The sequence below is a fragment of the Oncorhynchus tshawytscha genome, linkage group LG25, assembly GCF_018296145.1.
Source record: "Oncorhynchus tshawytscha isolate Ot180627B linkage group LG25, Otsh_v2.0, whole genome shotgun sequence".
Classification (NCBI taxonomy): domain Eukaryota; kingdom Metazoa; phylum Chordata; class Actinopteri; order Salmoniformes; family Salmonidae; genus Oncorhynchus; species Oncorhynchus tshawytscha.
In genome coordinates this window covers 31,632,275-31,656,251 of record NC_056453.1, presented here as the reverse complement: position 1 = coordinate 31,656,251, position 23,977 = coordinate 31,632,275, and the positions used below count along the sequence as shown (strand labels likewise).

The following is a 23,977-nucleotide window of genomic DNA, read 5'->3' as shown; positions in this document are numbered from 1 at the left end:
GTGTGTATATATATATATATATATGTATGTGTGTTGATGGTTTTACATCAGTCCCATGATTTAGCTAGCTGTATTGATTAGAGACTACAAAACCAAACACTCAGAAAGTGAAACAAGCTTTTCTTAATTTCCCCAAACATTCCTAAATATAATCAATATTATTTTCCAGTTGGGAGTTCAGGTTTGCTGTCACATGGCATTCAGCTATTGGTCATAACTACACAACACAAGTAGGCTTCCCAAATTACGTAGTCCCTAGCTCAGGGCTCACTAATTGTTCAATGTTTGCTTTCACACTCACTGTTCACATATAGCCTTATCACTGCCAGTCCTTTAATGACATGCAGTCACACTTAAATTCTGTGTGGTTTTCTGAGGTATTTGGTGACACACATACAGTGCATTTGAAAGTTTACGGCCTTATTCTAAAAATGATTAGCAAGATATTATATATGTATATATTTTTAATCTACACACAATACCTCCTAATGACAAAGCGAAAACAAGTTTAGATTTTTTTGCAAGTGTATACAAAATAAAAAAATAATTCCTTATTTACATAAGTGTTCAGACCCTTTGCTATGGTTGCGGTCCAAACGCATAAGACACACCCTCGTTCACTTACCCTCGCTTTATGCCCTTGGGGGAATCCCCGTCGCCATCTTGGAAGGCGGTCCAAATTATTAGCCAAGCTAAGGAAGTTTAAAACGTAAGCCCCTCAGCCCTCGTTTTTGGTCGGCGTTGCAAGTGTACAATTGTGTTCACTCGGGCCTGAAACTTCCCATAATCCATTTTGCGACAATTGTACATCCGCTAAGAAAAGTCAGTGAACTTAACATCAATGGAGAAATGAACATTTAAGTGTAAGTAAAAACAAATGCAATAAGTTAAAAATTGTGCTACTAATGCACATGACGGCACAAACGCGTCTCTTAACCAAACAAAAACTTTTTATCTTTAGGAAATTGTGGAAATAACATTTTCCTTCAAGAAGTTCCAGCTAGGCAGGCTAACGTTATTTAGCTAATTAATTTGCTAGCTATCATAGAGTAGGCATATTAATAATATTTAATATAAGCAGACATGCATTCATAATTGACTGAAGCGCATATAAAGCACCCACAAGCTACCTGTGGCTGAAAACACAATCATCGCGGGATGAACAAGTAATGAATTTCCAGCCAAGGGTGGTTAATTTAAAAATCATTCCTCCTTCCCTCGCCCTGCAAGTGTATACTTGTCAGACATCATGATACGTCATCAGAAGTGTCCACTTCATTTGAGGTTTGAGAGGACAGGGTGTGTCTTAAGTGTTTGGATCGGAGCCCAAGACGCTTGAAATTGAGCTCGGGTGCATCCTGTTTCCACAACTTGATTGGAGTCCACCTGTGGTAAATTCAAATGATTGGACATGATTTGGAAAGGCACACACCTGTCTATATAAGGTCCCATAGATGAGAGTGCATGTCGGAGCAAAAACCAAGCCATGAGGTCAAAGGAATTGTCCTTAGAGCTCCGAGACAGGATTATGTCGGCACAGATCTGAGGAAGTGTACCAAAACATTTCTGCAGCACTGACGGTCCCCAGGAACACAGTGGCCTCAATCATTCTTAAATGGAAGAAGTCTGGAACCACCAAGACTCTTTCTAGAGCTGGCCAAACTGAGCAGTTTGGGGAGAAGGGCCTTGGTCAGGGAGGTGACCAAGAACCTGATGGTCACTCTGACAGAACTCCAGAGTACCTCTGTGGAGATGGTTGTTCTTCTGGAAGGTTCTCCCATCTCTGCAGCACTCCGCCAATCAGGCCTTTATGGTAGCTGGGCCAGACGGAAGCCACTCCTCAGTAAAAGGCACATGACAGCCTGCTTGGAGTTTGCCAAAAGGCACCTAAAGACCCTCAGACCTTGAGAAACAAGATTCTCTGGTCTGACAAAATCAATATTGAACGCTTTGGCCTGAATGCTAGGCATCACGTCTGGACGGTGAAGAATGGTGGTGGCAGCATCATGCTGTGGGGATGTTTTTCAGCGGCATGGACTGGGAGATTAATCTGGATCGAGGGATAGATGAACGGAGAAAAGTACAGAGATCCTTGATGAAAACCTGCTCAGGACCTCAGACTGGGGTGACGGTTCACCTTTCAACAGGACACTGACCCTAAGTACACAGCCAAGACAACGCAGGAGTGGCTTCAGGACAAGTCCCTGAATGTCATTGAGTGGCCCAGCCAGAGTCCGGACATGAACCTGATCGAACATCTCTGGCGAGACCTGAAAATAGCTGTACAACGACTTTTCCCATTCAACCCGGCAGAGCTTGAGAGGATATGCAGTGAAGAATAGGAGAAACTCCCCAAATACAAGCGTACCAAGCCTGTAGCGCCATACCCAAGAAGACTCGAGGCTGTAATCGCTGCCAAAGGTGTTTCAACAAAGTACTGAATAAAGCATCTGACGCTCGTCGGATATGGCAGGACTTGCAAACTATCACAGATAAGAAAGGGAAACGCGGGCCTACCAGATGAGTTAAATACCTTTTTTTTATGCTTGCTTCGAGGCAAGCAACACTGAACCATTCATTAGAGCATCAGCTTTTCCGTACTGTGTGATCACTCTCTCCATATCCAATGTAAGGCCTTTAACCTCTCTAGGGTTTGTGGGACGCTAGCGTTCCACCTTGCCAACATCCAGTGAGATTGCAGAGCGCCAAATTCAAATACAGAAATACTCATTATAAAAGTTCAGGAAACAAAACATATTTTACATAGGTTTGAAGATTAACTTCTTGTGAATCCAACCACGGTGTCAGATTTTTAAAAATGCTTTATGGCGAAAGCATACCTTTCGATTATTTGAGAACATAGCCCAGCAGACAAATCATTACAAACAGTAGCCAGCCAAGTAGAAGAGTTACACAAGTCAGAAATAGAGAGAAAATGAATCCCTTACCTTTGATCTTCATATGGTTGCACTCAGAAGACATTCATTTACTCAATAAATGTTAGTTTTGTTCGATAGTCTCTTTATATCCAAAAACCTCAGTTTTGTTTGCGTTTTCTTCAGTAATCCACAGGCTCAAACACAGTCAAAACAGGCAGACAAATCCAAATTGTATCTGTAAAGTTCATAGAAACATGTCAAACGATGTTTATATTCAATCCTTAGGTTGCTTTTAGCCTAAATTATCTATAATATTTCAACCGGACAATACCGTCATCAATATAAAAGGAAAATAAGAAATGCACTCTCTCGGGATTGTGCATGAAAAATCTCTGTGACACGTCAGGGTCCACTCATTCAGACTGGTCTTACCCCCTCTTATCAGAATACAAGCCTGAAACAATTTCTAAAAACTGTTGACATCTAGTGGAAGGCATAGGAACTGCAATTTGAGTCCTAAGTCAATGGATACTGTAATGGCATTGAATAGAAAAATCCATTCAGGAAGTTTTTTTTGTCTGTTGGTTTTGTAGTTCACCTGCCAAATCAATTCTGTTATACTCAGACACTATTTTAACAGTTTTGGAAACTTTAGAGTTTTCTATCCAAATCCATGCATATCATATCTTCTGGGCCCGAGTAGCAGGCCGTTTAATTTTGGCATGCTTTTCATCCAAAATTCCGAATGCTGCCCCCTACCCTAGAGAAGTTAAACAGGTTAACATTCGCAGGGCCAGACAGATTACCAGGACACGTACTCAGTGTCTTGACTGACATTTTCTACTTATTTACTTATTTCAAGCATACCACCATAGTCCCTGTTCCCAAGAACGCCCAGGTAATCTGTCTAAATGACTATCATCCTATGGCTCTCACATCTGTAGCCATGAAATGTTTTAAAAGGCTGGTCATGGCTCACATCAACACCATCAATGCAGACACTGGGGGACCCACTCTAATTCGCACACCGCCCCAACATACCCACAGATGGTGCAATCTCTTTTTCACTCCACACTGCCCTTTTCCACCTGGACAAAATGAACACTTATGTGAGAATGCTGTTCATTGAGTACAGCTCCGCATTCAATGCCATAGCTTAGTGATGACTGGGATTAAAAGCCTCCCTCTGAAACTGGGTCCTGGACTTCCTGTTGGGCAGCACCCAGGTGGTGAGGGGAGGCAACAACACATCTGCCACGATGACCCTTAACACAGGGTTTCCTCAGGGGTGTGTGCTTAGTCCCCTCTTGTTATCTCTGTTCACCATTGACTGTGTGGCTGCAAATGACTCCAACATAGGACTGATCACTGAAGACGATAAGACAGCCTACAGAGAGGAGGTCGGGGACCTGGCGGTATGGTGCTAGGACAACAACCTCTCCTTCAACGTCCGCAAGACACAGGAGCTGATCATGGACTATAGGAAACAGAGGGCCGAGCACGCCCCCATTCACATCGATGGGGCTGTAGTGGAGCAGGTCGAGAGCTTCAAGTTTCTCGGCATCCACATAACTAAAGACCTATAGTAGTCCAAACTCGCCAACACAGTCGTGATGAGGGCCAGACAACACCTCTTACCCTCAGGAGGCTGAAAATATTTGTAATGGGCCCTCGGATCCTCAAAGTTCTACAGCTGCACAATTGATGGCATCTTTACTGGCTGCATCACAGCTTGGTATGGGAAATGCTTGGCATCCGATCGCAAGTCGTTACTGAGAGTAGTGAGTTTGGCCGAGTATGTCACTGTGGCGGAGTTCCCTGCCATCCAGGACCTCTGTACCAGGTGCTGTCAGAGGAAGGCTCTAAAAATGGTCAATGTCTCCAGCCACCCAAGTCATAGACTCTTCTCTAGCTAACTATATAGCTACTGAAACAGATGTCATTTTGCTATGTTTTTGGGGAAGAACATTGTTTGCATCCATGAGCTAGATAGCTATTTTTTATGACCAGCACTGTAGGTGCGCGAGACAACTTTACCAGCATCATAGCATACGTAACGATTAATCGTTGTGACAAATACAAGTGATAGTGTAATCGATGTGTAATAACGATGTAAAAAATTAATGAACGTGTTAAATTGTGACGTGCAGCCATATTCAGGTCCTGATTGGTCAACAAGCTTATTTGACACATCAAATAGTGTTATCAACTGGTCATTGTTTTCTTATTTGACACGCAAATATCCAAACGGCGTTCCATAGAAATCCTGGTTGAGAATAAAACGACTGAACAAATGAACAACGAAACAGCACAGCAAGTAAGTGAAAGAAATAGGTTTTGATTATGTTTTACTGGTAATGGAGACATAAATGCCAACAAAACAACCTTTTTTTGTGTGTGTGTGTTACCATTTTTTAATTAGGCAAGTCAGTTAACAAATTCTTATTTACAATGACTGCCTACCCCGGCCAAACCCGGACGATGCTGAGCCAATTGTGCGCCACCCTATTGGACTCCCGTATCACGGCTGGATGGGCTACAGCCTGGATTCGAACCAGGGACTGTAGTGATGCCTCTTGCACTGAGATGCAGTGCCTAAGACCGCTGCTTCCATGTGTGTGTGTTAACTAACTGTATGAGAATGCTTAAAAGGACGCTAAAATTTTAAATATCTGTTATCGGATGCGCTAAATGCCTTTAAATGCTTGCTTTGAGGCGAGCAACACTGAAGCATGCATGAGAGTACCAGCTGTTCCAGATGACTGTGTGATCACGCTCTCTGTAGCTGATGTGAGCAAGACCTTTTATAAACAGGTCAACATTCACAAAGCAACAGGGCCAGACGGATTACCAGGACGTGTACTCAAAACATGCGCTGACCAACTGGTAAGTGACTTCACTGACACTTTCAACTTCTCCCTGACCAAGTCTGTAATACCAACATGTTTCAAGCTGACCACCATTGTCCCTGTGTCCAAGAAAGCGGAGGTAACCTGCCTAAATAATTACCGCCCCGTAGCACTCAGGTCGGTATCCATGAAGTGCTTTGAAAGGCTGGTCATGGCTCACATCAACAGCATCCTCCCGGACACCCCAGACCCACTCCACTCTGCCCCAACAGATCCACAGATGACACAATTGCACTCCGCACTGAGTGAGGACCGCCAGACCCCAGAGTTACCTCTGCTGCAGAGGATAAGTTCATTAGAGTTACCAGCCTCAATTGCAGCCCAAATATAGGTTTCACAGAGCTCAAGTAACAGACACATCTCAACTTCAACTGTTCAGAGGAGACTGCGTGAATCAGGCCTTCGTGGTCGAATTGCTGCAAAGAAATCACTACTAAAGGACGCCAATAAGAAGACTTGCTTGGGCTAATAAACACGAGCAATGGACATTAGACCTGTGGAAATCTGTCCTTTGGTTCCAACCGCTGTGTCTTTGTGAGACAGAGTAGGTGAACGAATGATCTCTGCATGTGTGATTTCCACCATGAAGCATGGAGGAGATGGTGTGGGGGTGCTTTGCTGGTGACGCTGTCTGATTTATTTAGAATTCAAGGCACATTTAAACAGCATGGCTACAACAGCATTCTGCAGCGATACATCGTCCTATCTGGTTTGCGCTTAATGGGACTATAATTTGTTTTTCAACAGGACAATGACCCAATACACACCTCCAGGCTTTGTAAGGGCGAGTGATGGAGTGCTGCATCAGATGACCTGGCCTCCACAATCACCCGACCTTAACCCAGTTGAGATGGTTTGGGATGAGTCGGACCGCAGAGTGAATGAAAAGCAGGACCCATATGTGGGAACTCCAAGTCTGTTGGAAAATCATCCCTCATGAACATGGTTGAGAGAGTGCCAAGAGTGTCATCAATGCAAAGGGAGTCTACTTTGAAGAATCTAAAATATATTTGTATTCGTTTAATACTTTTTTGGTTACTACCTGATTCCATATGTGTTGTTTCATAGTTTTGATGTCTTCACTATTATTCTACAATGTAGAAAAGAGTCAAAATAAAGAAAAACCCTCGTACTACATTTCTTATTCACCTGCTCTATACTAGGCTATACCCATATCTGTTTTTGTTGTTCAGGAGCATGAGTCTCTGTGGCGTTTGCACATATTTTATTGTGCAGCAGCAACTTTATATTATATTTAACTTTATATATAGGGATAGCCCAAAGCTCCTTTTCTGTCCATTCTGCGCAATACAAGAAGTCAAGCATTTATTATTCCCTGGCCAGCTCACTTTGAACTGTGGATGTTCAGGCTAGCTATAAGCCTAGCCCCATGGCTGGGGCCACACATTTTGTGTCTGAAAATTCCTTATTTTTCCAGTGGGAGTCCTCCTTTGACAGATGTTGGTAAACAGAGTTGATAGTCTGTCAAACACACTAGGCTTTAGTCCTTTTTGGATATTCAGTTCGTCCGAGAATAGTTGCGTTGAATTGAACTTTTGACTGGTAAAAACCGACAGTTGTTGAATGAATATGATTTAATCCGCGTTCTTGCGTCTTTGTGGCTGTAGCCTAAAGCTTTTCTTCTCTTGTAGGTACATGCGGCTGTACGGCAGGAAGTTCAGCAAGGAGGACCATGTGCTGTTCATCCAGCTGCTGTACGAGCTGATCACCATCGACAAGCTGGAGATCAGTATGATGCAAGGACTAGCCCGGCTGCTCATCAACCTCCTTAAGTAAGACCCATGGGCTAAACACACGGTCACGCATACAAACACACACATTGACATGCTGGAGATCGGCATGATGCGAGGTCTGGCCCGCCTCATCAACTTCAAGTTAGCATGGGCTACTGCTACACACACAGTGATGGGCTTCGCTCGCTCATGGAGGGCCTCGCACACTCAACCTCCTAAAGTAAGCAACACACAAAACCCCATCAACAAGCTTGAGACCAGTATGATGCAAGGTCTTTGCCATCCTCATCAATCAATGTCACATTATAGGACTCTAAACAGACTTTATTTATTTGTTTGTCAGTGACTGGCGGGTCTACTGTTTTCCTCATAATTGTGTGAGAAGTTCAAGTGTCGCTTACATTTAAGAGTTGAAATACTCTGTAAATTGAGGCCTGCCCTCACCTAATTGTGTGAAGGTCTGAGGCAACAGAGACCGTTTAAATGAAGTACTTTTACATGTTTTAACCCCACCTACTATTATTTCTGACAGGAAAAGAGAGCTGCTGTCGCGGGAGGATCTTGAGTTGCCTTGGAGACCCCTGTATGAGCTGCAAGACAGAATCCTCTACTCAAAGACTGAACACCTGGGACTAAACTGGTTCCCCAAGTACGCCCCTCTTCTCTTTTACCAGCACGGTTAAAACAGTCTTTGAAAATAAAAATAACTCTGCATATTGACACATTGAAACCAACCTACTTAGCTGTAAAACCTTCAAGGTAACATCTGTGTTATGACATCATACACTGCGGGGTGACTTCCCGATTAGAGTCAACACAATGACATCCAAAAGTCATCCAAGACTGCCACTATTGGTTCTTCCCATTTTGAGCCCTTCCTTGAGGCATGCTTGGAAGATTCTAAAAGCAGGAAGGTGGCGGTGCCCCGCTTCGCACAATGATGTAGACTCATCGATATTACCTTTTATTTTTAAATGGACCTCACTCCTGAATCTCTAGTGGTGTTATAAATGGGTTTATTGTGAAAAACATTGCTATAATATGTTGCTATCTGTTGGCGCTGTATAGGTACTGCCTATTGCTATGGTACTGCCTAATACAGTTCAGCCCCCCCCTCCTCCGATGCATCCTTTCTTACATGCACATATGTTCTGTTGTCCCTGCCCCCAGTTGTTGCCTGGGCTAATTTCTGAATGTGGAAAAATCTGTACCTTCCCCTCCAGGTGGCATATAGCCCTAGAGCTGCCTTCCCTGGTCATCACTAGCTTCCACAGTCACAAAGTTGTAAACCCCGCCTATTTCTAACATTTTTATCTTCTAGATTTGTTTTTATTTTAATCATATCCCCAACTTAACCACACTGCTAACCTTGTGCTTAACCCTAACCTTAAATTAAGACTTAAAAGCAAATGTTTGTTTTAATGGCTTTTTACGATATAGCACGTTTTGGCTGTGGAATCTAGTGGAACCCCCCCCCCCACCTTTTCTCCCAGCAAGCAGTGCGAGGTGCTCTTGTATGGGTCTATGGGAACATTGTGTGTCACTACAAAGCCTTGCTAGCACATAACAGTCATCAGCTCTTTCACCAAGGGAAGCAAGCTGCTACTGTTTGTTTACTGATGCTTGGCCCTTCTTTGTTTTTAAAGAAAACGAGCAGTGAAAAAAAATCTAAAATCAAATGTGCAATGCGCTGCTGCAGTACAAAAAAAGGTGTAATTTTTTGGGATGTATTTAATTGAAATGGATTGGCTTTTCATAGTGTGAATCTGAATGTGTTTTTATGCCTTTGTCTCCTCTCACATTCAGTTCCCTACGGCCTCGTGCTTCCTCTAAACACGTAATGATAAAATTGTTTCAGAGGTGGTAAGGACAACGCTTCTCTTTTGTGTTTTTTTTTGTTTTTCATCCTTTTATTGAGGCACTCTTTTTGGTTTTAATTTTTCTATGTTGCATGTTGAAAACCAAAAAGCACACTGGACACCCCCACGCAGCTTGTTTGACATAAAATCAACTACAAATGAACCAAAAAGAAATGTTAACATTTCTCTCATATTGGACACTGTCGCACTGCATCTAACTGGACTATGTATCCCCCTCCCCCTTTGTCAAGTCCCATATGATTTGGTGGATTGACCAACTAGAGTAGCCTAGCCCATTCTGAAGTCACCTGTTTCTAAACGGCCATGATGGATGACATCTTTGTGGTACAAAAGAGCACAAATCTGTGCTTATAATGCATATGGTTCAATGCTTATGTTTTTTTTGCCTTAGTTATTATCTGGCAGCATGATTAAGTTTAGAGTAGCTTATATCTTTGCGGTTCTGTTCACTTTTGCACCGCAAATGTTGCTGTGATCACCCCTCTCTCATACCCCCCGGTATACTGGAATGAGAGAGGGGTGATCATCATCGCGTGATGTTTCGCCCCCCACTTCAAACTCTAAAGGACATTTGGATGTTCCCCAGGGTTGAGTGTCTGGCCATTGGTAATGGTGTTCTGGTCATGCTGCTTTGCATTATTATTTTGGTGCATTACTTTGGTGATTTTCAGTGTGGTCTGTCTGTGGGTTGCATCCCACAAATTTCTCCTTCCTCCTAAAGTGTGCATTCTTTCACTACTTCCCACAAATTTAAAATAATTATATTTGTGTTGGAAAGGGCTAGAGGGAGTTTCAATATAGGCCTAGCAATCATTTCCTTTGAAATCCATAAAGGGAAGTGAACAAGTGCACATTTCATGAGAAAGGAGAGATTAGGCTCTCCTCACTCAAGCCCTGAGATGCAAAGCCAAGAGTCCTTGGCAGAAATCACTCGTTGTAGTTCCCATTAGTCTATTGAATTAAAGCAATGCAATCAGGTTGATTTGAAAAATACTTAAATGAAACAGAGCTTAGAGCGCGGTTGAATGGGACAGAGGGGCAGTTTAGAACGCATGACTTGAGCTCAGCGTGCATGTACGAGTGGAGGGCAAGGCAGGGGATTGAGGGTGTTTGAGCCTAACTGCTGGGGTTATATTGGTCCTCAGCTAAATCTTTTGACACTTATGTGACACTGAGTTTAGTCACACGAGTCTAACCTTTACAAGCCATTATATACAGAGGCCCTATTGTAACTGTGCCAAAAAAATAAAAGTAACCAAACCAAAACCACAGCAGTCAGAAGTCCTGTAATGGAGGCCTAGTATTGGTTTTATTATTTAGGCACCAAACAGAAGAAAATGGACAATGGCAGTAAGTTGTGCTCATTTCAAGGGACTACTTGAACTTGTCCAAACCACTTTCTGTTGGTAAACCTTTTCTGTTACATTCCCCAGTTTGTTTACTGTTTAGTCAGGCTAGGTGATAAAAAGCCTCAGACAATGGCTGAGGGCATCTGCCTTTTGGGCAACTATCTCCACTGTCAAGGTCAGCATTCATTACAAGTAATAACGGCTAGTCCTACTGTTTACATAAAGCCTCAGCTAGTCCTACTGTTTACATAAAGCCTCAGGCCTAGTCATTTTCCCTCCAAGACATTTCCCCAAGCCTGATAAAAGACTTAATTCTGATGATTGTGAATGAACAGAGTAAATCTGTTAATTAGGTACCATTCATGTGCTGCTGTTACACTGCTGGCCCATGGCCATCCAGGACAAAGGTTGAACGGCCCTGGAATAGTCACATTGTGTGGGGGCGGGTGTTTCTGTAGTCCCTTTTGTCACGCTATGCCAGTTTGTGTGTCCTCGATTCCCTTGCTGTGTGGATGTACACACCTGCCCAACACATCCCTTACTTTTCATCTGTGTTTGAGTTGATCCGGTACATACACTAGTCTCTACTGCTTCATTACAGTCACCATAATATATGAACATACTGGTAGTGACCACACCCTAAAGGAGTAGCGAGCCAGGACTTTTCCCACTACACTTGATCAGTACACTTTAAATGCGTGGTTTGGCTGTACCTGTAATCAGTCACTCATCCTTGTCCTAGTTGCGTTGGTGTGTTCAGTGTGTTCATTGTTTGATTTAAGTCACCTTAGACACATCTGTCTCTGTTCTGATGCCTCACCTTTCTTTCTTTTTCTCTCTCCTCCCTCTCTGTTTCTAGCTCAGTGGAAAACGTTTTGAAAACACTTGTGAGAAGCTGCAGACCGTAAGTATATTTTTAAACCCCTATGATCTATGTATTTGTTAATGAATTCAGTTGCTGAGCTCGTGGTTGCATTTAGGCCTACTCTTGGGACACTTGTGGTCAACACTCACACAGTTGGAGGACCACCTTAAGAGTTATTTTGTCTAGGGGTGTGAACGTTATAATGTTTAAATGAAATTGAGATCTTAACATTTATGATCCCTAACCTAAAACAATCCCCCACACTAAATAAAATCACTGTGCAGTGTGACCACCATTTTCCTCATGCGCCACGACACATCTCCTTCGCACAGAGTTGATCAGGCTGTTGATTGTGGCCTATGGAAGGTTGTCCCACTTTTCTTTAATGGCTGTGCGAAGTTGCTGGATATTGGCCGTAACTGGAACATGTGTCGTATGCGTTGATCCATAGCATCCAAACGTGATCAATGGGTGACAGGTCTGGTGAGTATGCAGGCCATGGAAAAACTGGGACATTTTCAGCTTCCAGGAGTTGTGCACAGATCCTTGTGACATGGGCTGTGCATTATCATGCTGACACATGAGGTGATGGCAGCAGATGAATGGCATGGCAATGGCCCTTAGGATCTCGTCACGGTATCTCTGTGCATTCAAATTGCCATCGATAAATTGCAATTGTTTGTTGTTCATAGCTTATGCTTGCCCATACCATAACCCCACCACCAACATGGGGCACTGTGTTCACGATCTTGACATCAGCAAACTGAGGCCAGTTGGACGTACAGCCAAATTCTCTAAAGTGACGTTGGCGGCTTATTGTAGAGAAATGAACATTAAATTCTCTGACAACCACTCTGGTGGATATTCCTGCATGCCAATTACACTCTCCCTCAAAGCTTGACATCTGTGGCATTGTGACAACTGCACATTTTAGTGACCTTTTATTGACTCCAGCACAAGGTGCACCTGTGAAATGATCATGCTGTTTAATCAGCTTCTTGATATGCCACAGCTGTCAGGTGGATGGGTTATCTAGGCAAAATAGAAATGCTCACTAACAGGCATGCAAACAAATTTGTGCACACCATTTTAGAGCTTTTTGTGTGTTTAAACATTTCTGGGATCTTTTATTTCAGCTCATGAAACTTGGGACCAAAACTTTACATGTTGAATTTATATTTTTATTCAGTGTAGAGTAGAGGATATTCTATTTATTTTAGTTCTACCAGTTATCATCATATTGTTCAATGTTGAAAAAAATAAAGACCCTTGTTTATTCTGTGACTTTAGCTAATACTCTGTTTTTGTTTTGTTGCCGTGGTATCGTTTTGGTATAGAGTATCGGGATACTAAACCTGGTGTCGAAGTCCAAACTCTGGTAACGTGACAGCACTTGTGCAATTATCACAACACATATTGCAAGGCAAGACACAGATTACCAAGACATATGCGCACCACGGTTCATTCTGCCTGCCTCCTCCCATTCTCCCTTGCCCTGGCAGCATCGCATTAGTGGAAATCAAGACCGTTTTCAGGGCAGGCCTGGTTATAGATAGATAGATATGTTCAAGTCGTGTCATCTGGGACAATTGCTAACCCTTTTCTAACCTTAACCTAATTCTTCTAACCTGCTGTGTTAATTCTCCTAAACTGCTGCATAAATTCTACAATCTTGCTACGAAAATCACTTTTGCTTGTCAAAACCAGAAGACCTGCCCAGAACAATCTTGGTTTCCACTAATGTGATAGAGCCTCGCGATGGCTCGCCTGCTCTTTCTCTTCACTAATGATGCGATTGTGTGTTAAGTCTTCGGTCTGTTGCGTGTAGAATATCCTAGCCTTCATTGATGATGGGCCCTGCTTTACTGAAGTTGTGAAACATTGCAAGCCAGGAAATTGTGAGATACAGCATGCCATTGTGAGGTACAGCTTTTGATTGCAGATAGAACCATGCACTAGGCCTCTCTGTCTGCCTGCCAGGTGGCCGACCTGCCTATACTGTGCCACTCCTGTCTTCCATCCCTCGCTAGAAAAGAACAAGTGTGTGCTCTCGGAAGTACGGCAACAAATCAGTCTCTTCTGTTCCAAAATACCTGATTCTTTCACATGGCATGTTAACCTATTGTGCTTACTTCAGCACTCCTGCAATTGAATGATAGACCTAGAGTAGAGATGCAGACAGAGGCACGTGTCTACTCAGGATTAAATAAGACACATTCTGTGAAACTGAACTGTCAGGAACAATTCTTCCTTAGGGACTTAGTTTAGACATATTGACTGACAATTTGCGAATGTCATAATGGCTAGTTCCATCCCTGGATGCAAAGCAAGACTAGGTTTGTGTGAGCATGTGTGTCGAAGCTTAGTCACTGAGTCCCTGAGTTGCTAGTGTACCTACTAGTTGGCTAATAATCCTATTAAATCTAATTCTGTCCTGGGGAGAGTTTCCTGTTACTGTGAGCAGAGAAGAGAGGGAGCGAGAGGTGGAATACAGACATTGTCATCCTACTAGAAACATGGTATAGAGGAGGTGGACCCACTGGTTGCCCTCTAGGTTACAGATAGCTCATAGTCCCATCCACCATACTACCAGGTGGGTGGTATAGAGGAGGTGGACCCACTGGTTGTCCTCTAGGTTACAGAGAGCTCATAGTCCCATCCACCACACTACCAGGTGGGTGGTATAGAGGAGGTGGACCCACTGGTTGTCCTCTAGGTTACAGAGAGCTCATAGTCCCATCCACCACACTACCAGGTGGGTGGTATAGAGGAGGTGGACCCACTGGTTGCCCTCTAGGTTACAGAGAGCTGGTAGTCCCATCCACCACACTACCAGGTGGGTGGTATAGAGGAGGTGGACCCACTGGTTGTCCTCTAGGTTACAGATAGCTGGTAGTCCCATCCACCACACTACCAGGTGGGTGGTATAGAGGAGGTGGACCCACTGGTTGTCCTCTAGGTTACAGATAGCTCATAGTCCCATCCACCACACTACCAGGTGGGTGGTATAGAGGAGGTGGACCCACTGGTTGCCCTCTAGGTTACAGAGAGCTGGTAGTCCCATCCACCACACTACCAGGTGGGTGGTATAGAGGAGGTGGACCCACTGGTTGCCGTCTAGGTTACAGAGAGCTGGTAGTCCCATCCACCAAACTACCAGGTGTGAAATAGGGAAGTGGCTCAGGGGGTATGCTATTTTGGAATCGAGCAGACTTTACTCACACTCTTAAATGAATCAAAACAGGAACATTTTACATTTTGGCTGGAAATTCTAAAGGAAATGATCTCAACAGGGCAACATATCCACCTGTGTGCTACCTATAACCCCCACACTAGAATTCCCATACTTTAATGAAGACAGCTTCTTCATCCTAGAAGGGGAGATCAACCATTTCCAGGCCCAGGGACATGTACTAGTCTTTGGTGACCTAAATACCAGAACTGAACAGGAACCTGACACTCTCAGCACAGACTGGGACAAACACCTACCTGGAGGTTACAGCGTTCCCTCCCCTAGGTTCAACTAGGACAACATAACCAAATAAAATAGGTCACAACTCCTGCAGATCTTTTTAAAAATGTATTTAACTAGGCAAGTCAGTTAAGCACCAATTCTTATTTACAATGACGGCCAAACCCGCGTGACGCTGGGCCGATTGTGCGCCGCCCTATTGAACTCCCAATCACAGGCCAGATGTGATGCAGCCTGGATTTGAACCAGGTACTGCAGTGACTCCTCTTGCATTGAGATACAGTGTCTTAGACCACTGCGCCACTCCGTTGCACACTGGGCATGTACATAGTCAGTGGTAGGCTTCAAGGGGACTCCTACGGTAGGTACACCTATAACTCATATCTTGGTAGTAGTACTGTAGACTACTTTATTTCTGACCTCAACCCAGAGTCTCTGTGTTCAGTCAGCCCACTGACACCCCTATCAGATCAGAGCAAAATCAGTCTACCTGAACAGAGCAATACTCAATCATGAGACATCAAAGCCAAAGGAACTGAATAATATTAAGAAATGCAAGGAAGGAAAGTAGTGTCGAAACCTACCAAAGAACAATTAGGCAACAACAGTCAATCCCTTTTAGACAACTTCCCTCGACAAAACATTTCACTGTAATCGTGAAGGTGTGAACATGGCAGTAGAATGCCTAAACAGTATATTTGACCTCTCGGCTTCCCTATCAATTTTTTATTTATTTAACTAGGCAATTCAGAACAACTTCTTATTTACAATGACGGCCTACCCCGGCCAAACGCTGGGCCGATTGTGCACCGTCCTATGGGACTCCCAATCACAGCCGGATGTGGTGCAGCCTGGATTCGAACCAGGGACCACAGTGATGCCTCTTGCACTGAGATGTAGTGCCTTAGACCGCTGTGCCACTCAGGAACCCCAAATGGTTTGATGAAGAATGCAAAAACCTAAAAGAAATTGAAACAAATACATAGAGACCCAGAACACCTGAGTCTATGCCTTCACTATGGTGAATCATTAAACAATACAGAAATACACTATGGAAAAAGAAGGAACAGCACATTTGAAACCAACTCAATGTAACTGAAGAATCCATAGAATCTAACCACTTTTGGGAAAATTAGAAACCGCTAAACAAACAACACGAAGAGTTATCTATCCAAAACGGAGATGTACCGATAAACTACGGATCCAGTATTTTTGGCCTTATAACAAAGAGCAAAACATATACATGATAAAATACAAATCTTAGAATCAACTATTAAAGACTCCCAGAACACACTGGATTCTCCAATTACGTTGAATGAACTACAGGACAAAATACAAACCCTCCAACCCAAAAAGGCCTGTGGTGTTGATGGTATCCTAATAGAAATGATAACATTTACAGACCACAAATTCCAATTGGCTATACTTAACTCTTTTAACCTCTACAGGATCGGTAGACTTGAGCTTGAATAATATATTATGGCCTTTCTCTTGCATTTCAAAGATGATGGTACAAAAATAACTCATGGTTTTTTATTTGTATTATCTTCTACCAGATCTGTGTTTTATAGTCTCCTATTTTCATTTCACATTTCCACAAAAGTCAAAAGTGTTTCCTTTTCAAATGGTATCAAGAATATGCATATCCTGAGCTAGGTCCTGAGCTACAGGCAGTTAGATTTGGGAATGTCATTTCAGGCAAAAAAATGTATCATCCTGACATCTTCCCCAATATTTGGAACCAAGGACCGATAACGCCAATCCACAAAAGTGGAGACACATTTGACCCCAATAACTATGCGTCAACAGCAACCTTCGGAAAATCCTCTGCATTATCATTAACGGCAGACTCAAACATTTTCTACTGGGCAAATGTCAAACTGGCTTTTTACCAAATGACCATATGACAGACCACGTACTCCCCTGCACACCCTAACTGAGAAAGAAACATAAAGGCAGTCTTCTCATGCTTTGTTCAAAAAAGCCTTTGACTCAATTTGGCATGAGGGTCTGCTATACAAATTGATGGATAGTGGTATTGGGGGGAAAACATACAAAATCCATGTACACAAACAAGTGTGCGGTTAAAATGGGCAAAAACACATTTCTTTCCACGGGGCTGTGGGGTGAGACAGGACTGGAGCTTAAGCCCCACCCTTTCTGAAGTAATGTATACTGTTTGCTGATGATCTGGACTTCTGTCCCCAACCATGGAGGGCCTAAAGCAGACAAAAATAATGGTGTTCCAAAAAAGGTCCAGTTGTCAGGACCACAAATACAAATTCCATCTAAACACTGTTGCCCTATAGCAGACAAAAATCTATACATGCCTCGGCCTAAACATCAGCACCACAGGTAATTTCAACAAAGCTGTGAGCGATCATTCGTAAAAATCCAAATAACTTCACAGATCTTCATTGTAAAGAGTTTAAACACAGTTTCCTATGCTTGTTCAATGAACCATAAACAATTAATGAACATGCACCTGTGGAAGGGTTGTTAAGACAATAACAGCTTACAGACGGTAGGCAATTAAGGTCACAGTTATGAAAACTTAGTACACTAAAGAGGCCTTTCTACTGACTCTGAAAAACATAAAAAGAAAGATGCCCAGGGTCCCTGCTCATCTGCGTGAACGTGCATTCGGCATGCTGCAAGGAGGCATGAGGACTGCAGATGTGGCCAGGGCAATAAATTGCCATTTCTGTACTGTGAGATGCCTAAGACAGCGCTGCAGGACGGACAGCTGATCGTCCTCGCAGTGGCAGACCACGTGTAAACAACACCTGCACAGGATTGGTACATTCAAACATCACACCTGCGGGACAGGTACAGGATGGCAACAACAACTGCCCGAGTTACACCAGGAACGCACAATGCCACCATCAGTGCTCAGACTGTCCGCAATAGGCTGAGAGGGGCTGGACTGAGGGCTTGTAGGTCTGTGTAAGGCAGGTCCTCCCCAGACATCACCGGCAACAACATCGCCTATGGGCACTAACCCACCGTCGTTGGACCAGACAGGACTGGCAAAAAGTGCTCTTCACTTACAAGTTGCGATTTTGTCTCACCAGGGGTGATTGTCGGATTCGCGTTTATTGTCGAAAGAATGAGCTTTACACCGAGGCCTGTCCTCTGGAGCAGGATCGATTTGGAGGTGGAGGGTCCGTCATGGTCTAGGGCAGTGTGTCACAGCAACATCGGACTGAGCTTGTTGTCATTGCAGGCAGTCTCAACGCTGTGCGTTATGGGGAAGACATCCTCCTCCCTCATCTGATACCCTTCCTGCAGGCTCATCCTGACATGACCCTCCAGCATGACAATGCCACCAGCCATACTGCTCGATCTGTGCGTGGTTTCCTGCAAGACAGGAATGTCAGTGTTCTGCCATGGCCAGCGAAGATCCCAGATCTCAATCCCATTGAGCACGTCTTGGACCTGTTGGATCAGAGGTCTTGGGCCATTCCCCCCCCCCCCAGAAATGTCCAGGAACTTGCAGGTGCCTTGGTGGAAGAGTGGGGTAACATCTCACAGCAAGAACTGGCAAATCTGGTGCAGTCCATGAGGAGGAGATGCACTGCAGTACTTAATGCAGCTGGTAGCCACACCAGATACTGACTGTTACTTTTGATTTTGAACCCTCCCTTTGTTCAGGGACACATTATTCCATTTCTGTTAGTCACATGTCTGTAGAACGTGTTCAGTTTTTGTCTCAGTTGTTGAATCTTGTTATGTTCATACAAAAATTTACACATTTTAAATTTGCTGAAAATAAATGCAGTTGACAGTGAGTACGTTTCTTTTTTTGCTGAGTTTAGAACCCATTGCCCTTTGGTTGTGAGGTCTGGGGTCCGCTCACCAACCAAGAATTCACAAAATGGGACAAACACTAAATTGAGAGACTGTGTACAACGTAAAACACCAAATACACGCCGAGCAGAATTCAGACGATTACCCGCTAATGATCAACATCCAGAAAATAACTTGCATTTTACACCTAAAAGGAAGCGATTCCCAAACCTTCAATAACAAAGCCATCACCTGGAGAAGAGTCCCCTAAGCAAGCGGGTCCTGGGGCTCTGTTCACAAACACTAGGAGACCCCACAGAGACCCAGGAGAGCAACACAATTAGACACCACCACATCATGAGAAAACAAAAAGATAATTACTTGACACATTGGAAAGAATTAACAAAAATACTGAGCAAACTAGAATGCTATTTGGCCCTAAACAGAGTGTACACAGTGGCAGAATACCTGACCACTGTGACTGACCCAAAATTAAGGAAATATTTGACTATGTACAGACTCAAGTGAGCATAGCCTTGCCATTTAGAAAGGCTACCGTAGGCAGACATGGCTCTCAAGAGAAGACCGGGTATGTGCACACCGGCCACAAAATGATGTGGAAACTGAGCTGCACTTCCTAACCTCCTGACAAATGTATGACCATGTTAGAGAGACACATTTCCCTCATTACACATACCCACAAAGAATAAAAAATAATAATAATTTGATAAACTCATATCTATTGGGTGAAACAACAGTGTGCCATCACAGCAGCAAGATGTGTGACCTGTTGCCAGAAGAAAAGGGCAACCAGTGAACAAACACCATTGTAAATACAACACATATTTATGTTCCCTTTTTTCCACTGTTTGCTCATTGTTACAACACTGTATTTAAACATGCCATTTGAAATGTCTTTGTTCTTTTGTAGTTTGTAATATTTACGGGTCACTTTTTGTTTTTCACTTTTGTTTATCCATTTCACTTGCTTTGGCAATGTACACATGTTTCCTATGCCAATAAAGCCCTTTGAATTGAATAGAGGTGGCGTGAGGTGAGGTGTGGGGCTATAACGCTGCATAACAGCTCTTCTGAGGTCGAAGTGCTGTTGACATTGTGTTCACACGTCTTCTCATGATCTGATTCCATTTACTAAACTAAACACCAGCTTAACTACCATTGTTTAATATACCGTGTACAAATGGAATGCTAAGCCATAGCAGCGAAAATATAAATTCTATTATAAAGGAATATATTTCTGTCTACCAGCCCTTGATTTTTGAGAATTTTCTACGTGCAACGTTGCTCTTTGCATGTCTTGGTGTGGGATTTTTTAAATTGAACCTTTATCTGTGGGGTCAGTTATGAAATAAATTCATTAGCTGTGATTATTCTGCAGGCGTTTAAAAAATAACTATTGCCATATCACATCTTGTTAGTCCGTGGCGAGTGAAAATTAATGTATGTAGATATTGTCTTTAGGTTGTAGGCATATGGCTCATACACATTACACCAACACAGTAGTCCAATAAATAATCGAATTGTTTTATTCTTCAGGTACTTCCCGGAGACGGCCACCCAGGAGATGTTGGAGGAGTGGCGTCCACTGCTCTGTCCATTTGATGTGACCATGCAGAGAGCTATAGGATACTTTGAGCTCTTCCTCCCCACCACCCTACCCCCAGAGCTGCACCACAAGGGCTTTAAGTGAGAACACGCACACGCACGCACACACACACATCTCCACCATGTCATAGGGTCGCAAAGATAATGGAACATTTTGAAAAGTTCCCAGGTTTTTCATAAATCCCATATGGTGGATTCCCTTACTGTTTATTCTATCATGATTACAGGAAGGTTTCCAGAATTGTTCATCTCTACACATCCCAAAACTTTACCATTTAAAAAAATACTATTTCAATGTTGCCCCCAAAACATGATCACAATTGTTATTCTCTAATGAAAGGCAAGATAATATCTTGAGCATGCTGTAACTGCCACACGTATGACATTTGTTGTGTGTGTGGAGCACAGTAAGCGTTAGTATGGTGTTTGACAGACTGTTTGATGTTCACCAGGTTATGGTTTGATGAACTCATCAGCTTGTGGGTGGCAGTACAGAACCTTCCAGGTTGGGAGGTGGTAAGTTAGACATCGCTCACTTGATTGACACACTGTGTGTGTGGTAGTATTAGCCTGGTGCCCGGTGTGTGTGAGTGGTAGTATTAGCCTGGTGTGTGTGTGATGGTATTAGCCTGATGCCCGGTGTGTGAGTGGTAGTATTAGCCTGGTGTGTGAGTGGTAGTATTAGCCTGGTGTGTGAGTGGTAGTATTAGCCTGGTGTGTGAGTGGTAGTATTAGCCTGGTGTGTGAGTGGTAGTATTAGCCTGGTGTGTGAGTGGTAGTATTAGCCTGGTGTGTGAGTGGTAGTATTAGCCTGATGCCCGGTGTGTGAGTGGTAGTATTAGCCTGGTGCCCGGTGTGTGAGTGGTAGTATTAGCCTGGTGTGTGAGTGGTAGTATTAGCCTGGTGTGTGTGTGATGGTATTTAGCCTGATGCCCCTGGTGTGTGAGTGGTAGTATTAGCCTGGTGTGTGAGTGGTAGTATTAGCCTGGTGTGTGAGTGGTAGTATTAGCCTGATGCCTGGTGTGTAAGTGGTAGTATTAGCCTGGTGTGTGAGTGGTAGTATTAGCCTGATGCCTGGTGTGTGAGTGGTAGTATTAGCCTGGTGTGTGAGTGGTAGTATTAGCCTGGTGTGTGAGTGGTAGTATTAGCCTGGTGTGTGAGTGGTAGTATTAGCCTGGTGTGTGAGTGGTAGTATTAGCCTGATGCCTGGTGTGTAAGTGGTAGTATTAGCCTGGTGTGTGAGTGGTAGTATTAGCCTGATGCCTGGTGTGTGAGTGGTAGTATTAGCCTGGTGTGTGAGTGGTAGTATTAGCCTGGTGTGTGAGTGGTAGTATTAGCCTGGTGTGTGAGTGGTAGTATTAGCCTGATGCCTGGTGTGTAAGTGGTAGTATTAGCCTGATGCCTGGTGTGTGAGTGTTAGTATTAGCCTGATGCCTGGTGTGTGAGTGGTAGTATTAGCCTGATGTGTGAGTGGTAGTATTAGCCTGATGCCTGGTGTGTGAGTGGTAGTATTAGCCTGATGCCTGGTGTGTGAGTGGTAGTATTAGCCTGATGTGTGAGTGGTAGTATTAGCCTGATGCCTGGTGTGTGAGTGGTAGTATTAGCCTGGTGCCTGGTGTGTGAGTGGTAGTATTAGCCTGATGCCTGGTGTGTGAGTGGTAGTATTAGCCTGATGCCTGATGCCTGGTGTGTGAGTGGTAGTATTGGTGTGTGAGCCTGATGCCTGTGTGGTAGTATTAGCCTGATGTGTGAGTGGTAGTAGCCTGATGCCTGGTGCCTGTGAGTGGTAGTATTAGCCTGATGCCCGGTGGTGTGAGTGGTAGTATTAGCCTGATGCCTGGTGTGTAAGTGGTAGTATTAGCCTGGTGTGTGAGTGGTAGTATTAGCCTGGCCTGGTGTGTGAGTGGTAGTATTAGCCTGGTGTGTGAGTGGTAGTATTAGCCTGATGCCTGGTGTGTAAGTGGTAGTATTAGCCTGGTGTGTGAGTGGTAGTATTAGCCTGATGCCTGGTGTGTAAGTGGTAGTATGGTGTGTGAGCCTGGTGTGTGAGTGGTAGTATTAGCCTGATGCCTGGTGTGTGAGTGGTAGTATTAGCCTGGTGTGTGAGTGGTAGTATTAGCCTGGCCTGTGTGTAGTGGTAGTATTAGCCTGGTGTGTGAGTGGTAGTATTGATGCCTGGTGTGTGAGTGGTAGTATTAGCCTGGTGTGTGAGTGGTAGTATTAGCCTGGTGTGTGAGTGGTAGTATTAGCCTGGTGTGTGAGTGGTAGTATTAGCCTGATGCCTGGTGTGTGAGTGGTAGTATTAGCCTGATGTGTGAGTGGTAGTATTAGCCTGGTGTGTGATGCCTGGTGTGTGAGTGGTAGTATTAGCCTGATGTGTGAGTGGTAGTATTAGCCTGGTGTGTGAGTGGTAGTATTAGCCTGGTGTGTGAGTGGTAGTATTAGCCTGGTGTGTGAGTGGTAGTATTAGCCTGGTGTGTGAGTGGTAGTATTAGCCTGGTGTGTGAGTGGTAGTATTAGCCTGATGCCTGGTGTGTAAGTGGTAGTATTAGCCTGGTGTGTGAGTGGTAGTATTAGCCTGGTGTGTGAGTGGTAGTATTAGCCTGGTGTGTGAGTGGTAGTATTAGCCTGATGCCCGGTGTGTGAGTGGTAGTATTAGCCTGGTGTGTGTGTGGTAGTATTAGCCTGGAGTGTGTGTGTGTGGTAGTATTAGCCTGGTGTGTGTGTGTGGTAGTATTAGCCCGGTGTGTGTGTGTGGTAGTATTAGCCCGGTGTGTGTGTGTGTGGTACAGTTTCCATCATTACTTTTGATAGAAACAGAAACTTTGAGCGATTCGCTAACTTATTCCTCAATGAATGTTTTCCTCAGCATCTTGTCAACCTGTTTGCCCGGTTGGCCAACGACAACATTGGCTACATTGACTGGGACCCTTATATACCCAAGGTAAGGACACATTTGTCTAGCTGTGCCTATAACACTACCCCATCAATTCCACCCTACCCCATCACACCATTCATCTCTTCCAGCAGATCCCAATTCACTCCCTTGGCCTTAAAGTCAACTTTACTTCCTGATTTGGCCTCGTTTTTCATCAATGCTCATTAAGAAATGCTATTGGCAGTGACAGAATAATAACAAGAGTTGTCTTGGGGGTGTGGTTTATGGGTGTTTCTTTGGTGTGTCTTTGCCTTTCAATCACAACAAACAAGGACAGTTTCTAGCCAGTTGAGTTATTGAAAGAAAGCTGGCAACCTGCATCAAACATGTCACGTTTGTGTGATTTATGAGCTAGCTAGCTTACGTTAGCTAGCAGGGATCAAACTTGTCTTCGGGTGCAACGTTAGGAATACACATTTTCCTCATGTTACACGTTAGGGAGAGGCTATATATGTAGTTAGTTACAACACATTATTATAGCCTAGTATCATAGTGGCATAGCCTATCAAATAATGA

At 43.8% G+C, this 23,977-nt stretch overlaps 1 protein-coding gene across 1 annotated transcript in view; it reads left to right on the top strand.

The window, feature by feature from the left end:
* LOC112224603 (proteasome activator complex subunit 4B) overlaps nucleotides 1–23,977 on the top strand; it is a 66,867-nt gene that overhangs the window by 1,851 nt on the left and 41,039 nt on the right. The window contains 6 exon segments of the mRNA XM_042306238.1: nucleotides 7,441–7,581; nucleotides 8,075–8,191; nucleotides 11,631–11,675; nucleotides 20,455–20,604; nucleotides 20,976–21,039; nucleotides 23,393–23,467. Coding sequence (XP_042162172.1) covers nucleotides 7,441–7,581; nucleotides 8,075–8,191; nucleotides 11,631–11,675; nucleotides 20,455–20,604; nucleotides 20,976–21,039; nucleotides 23,393–23,467 — 592 coding nt within the window.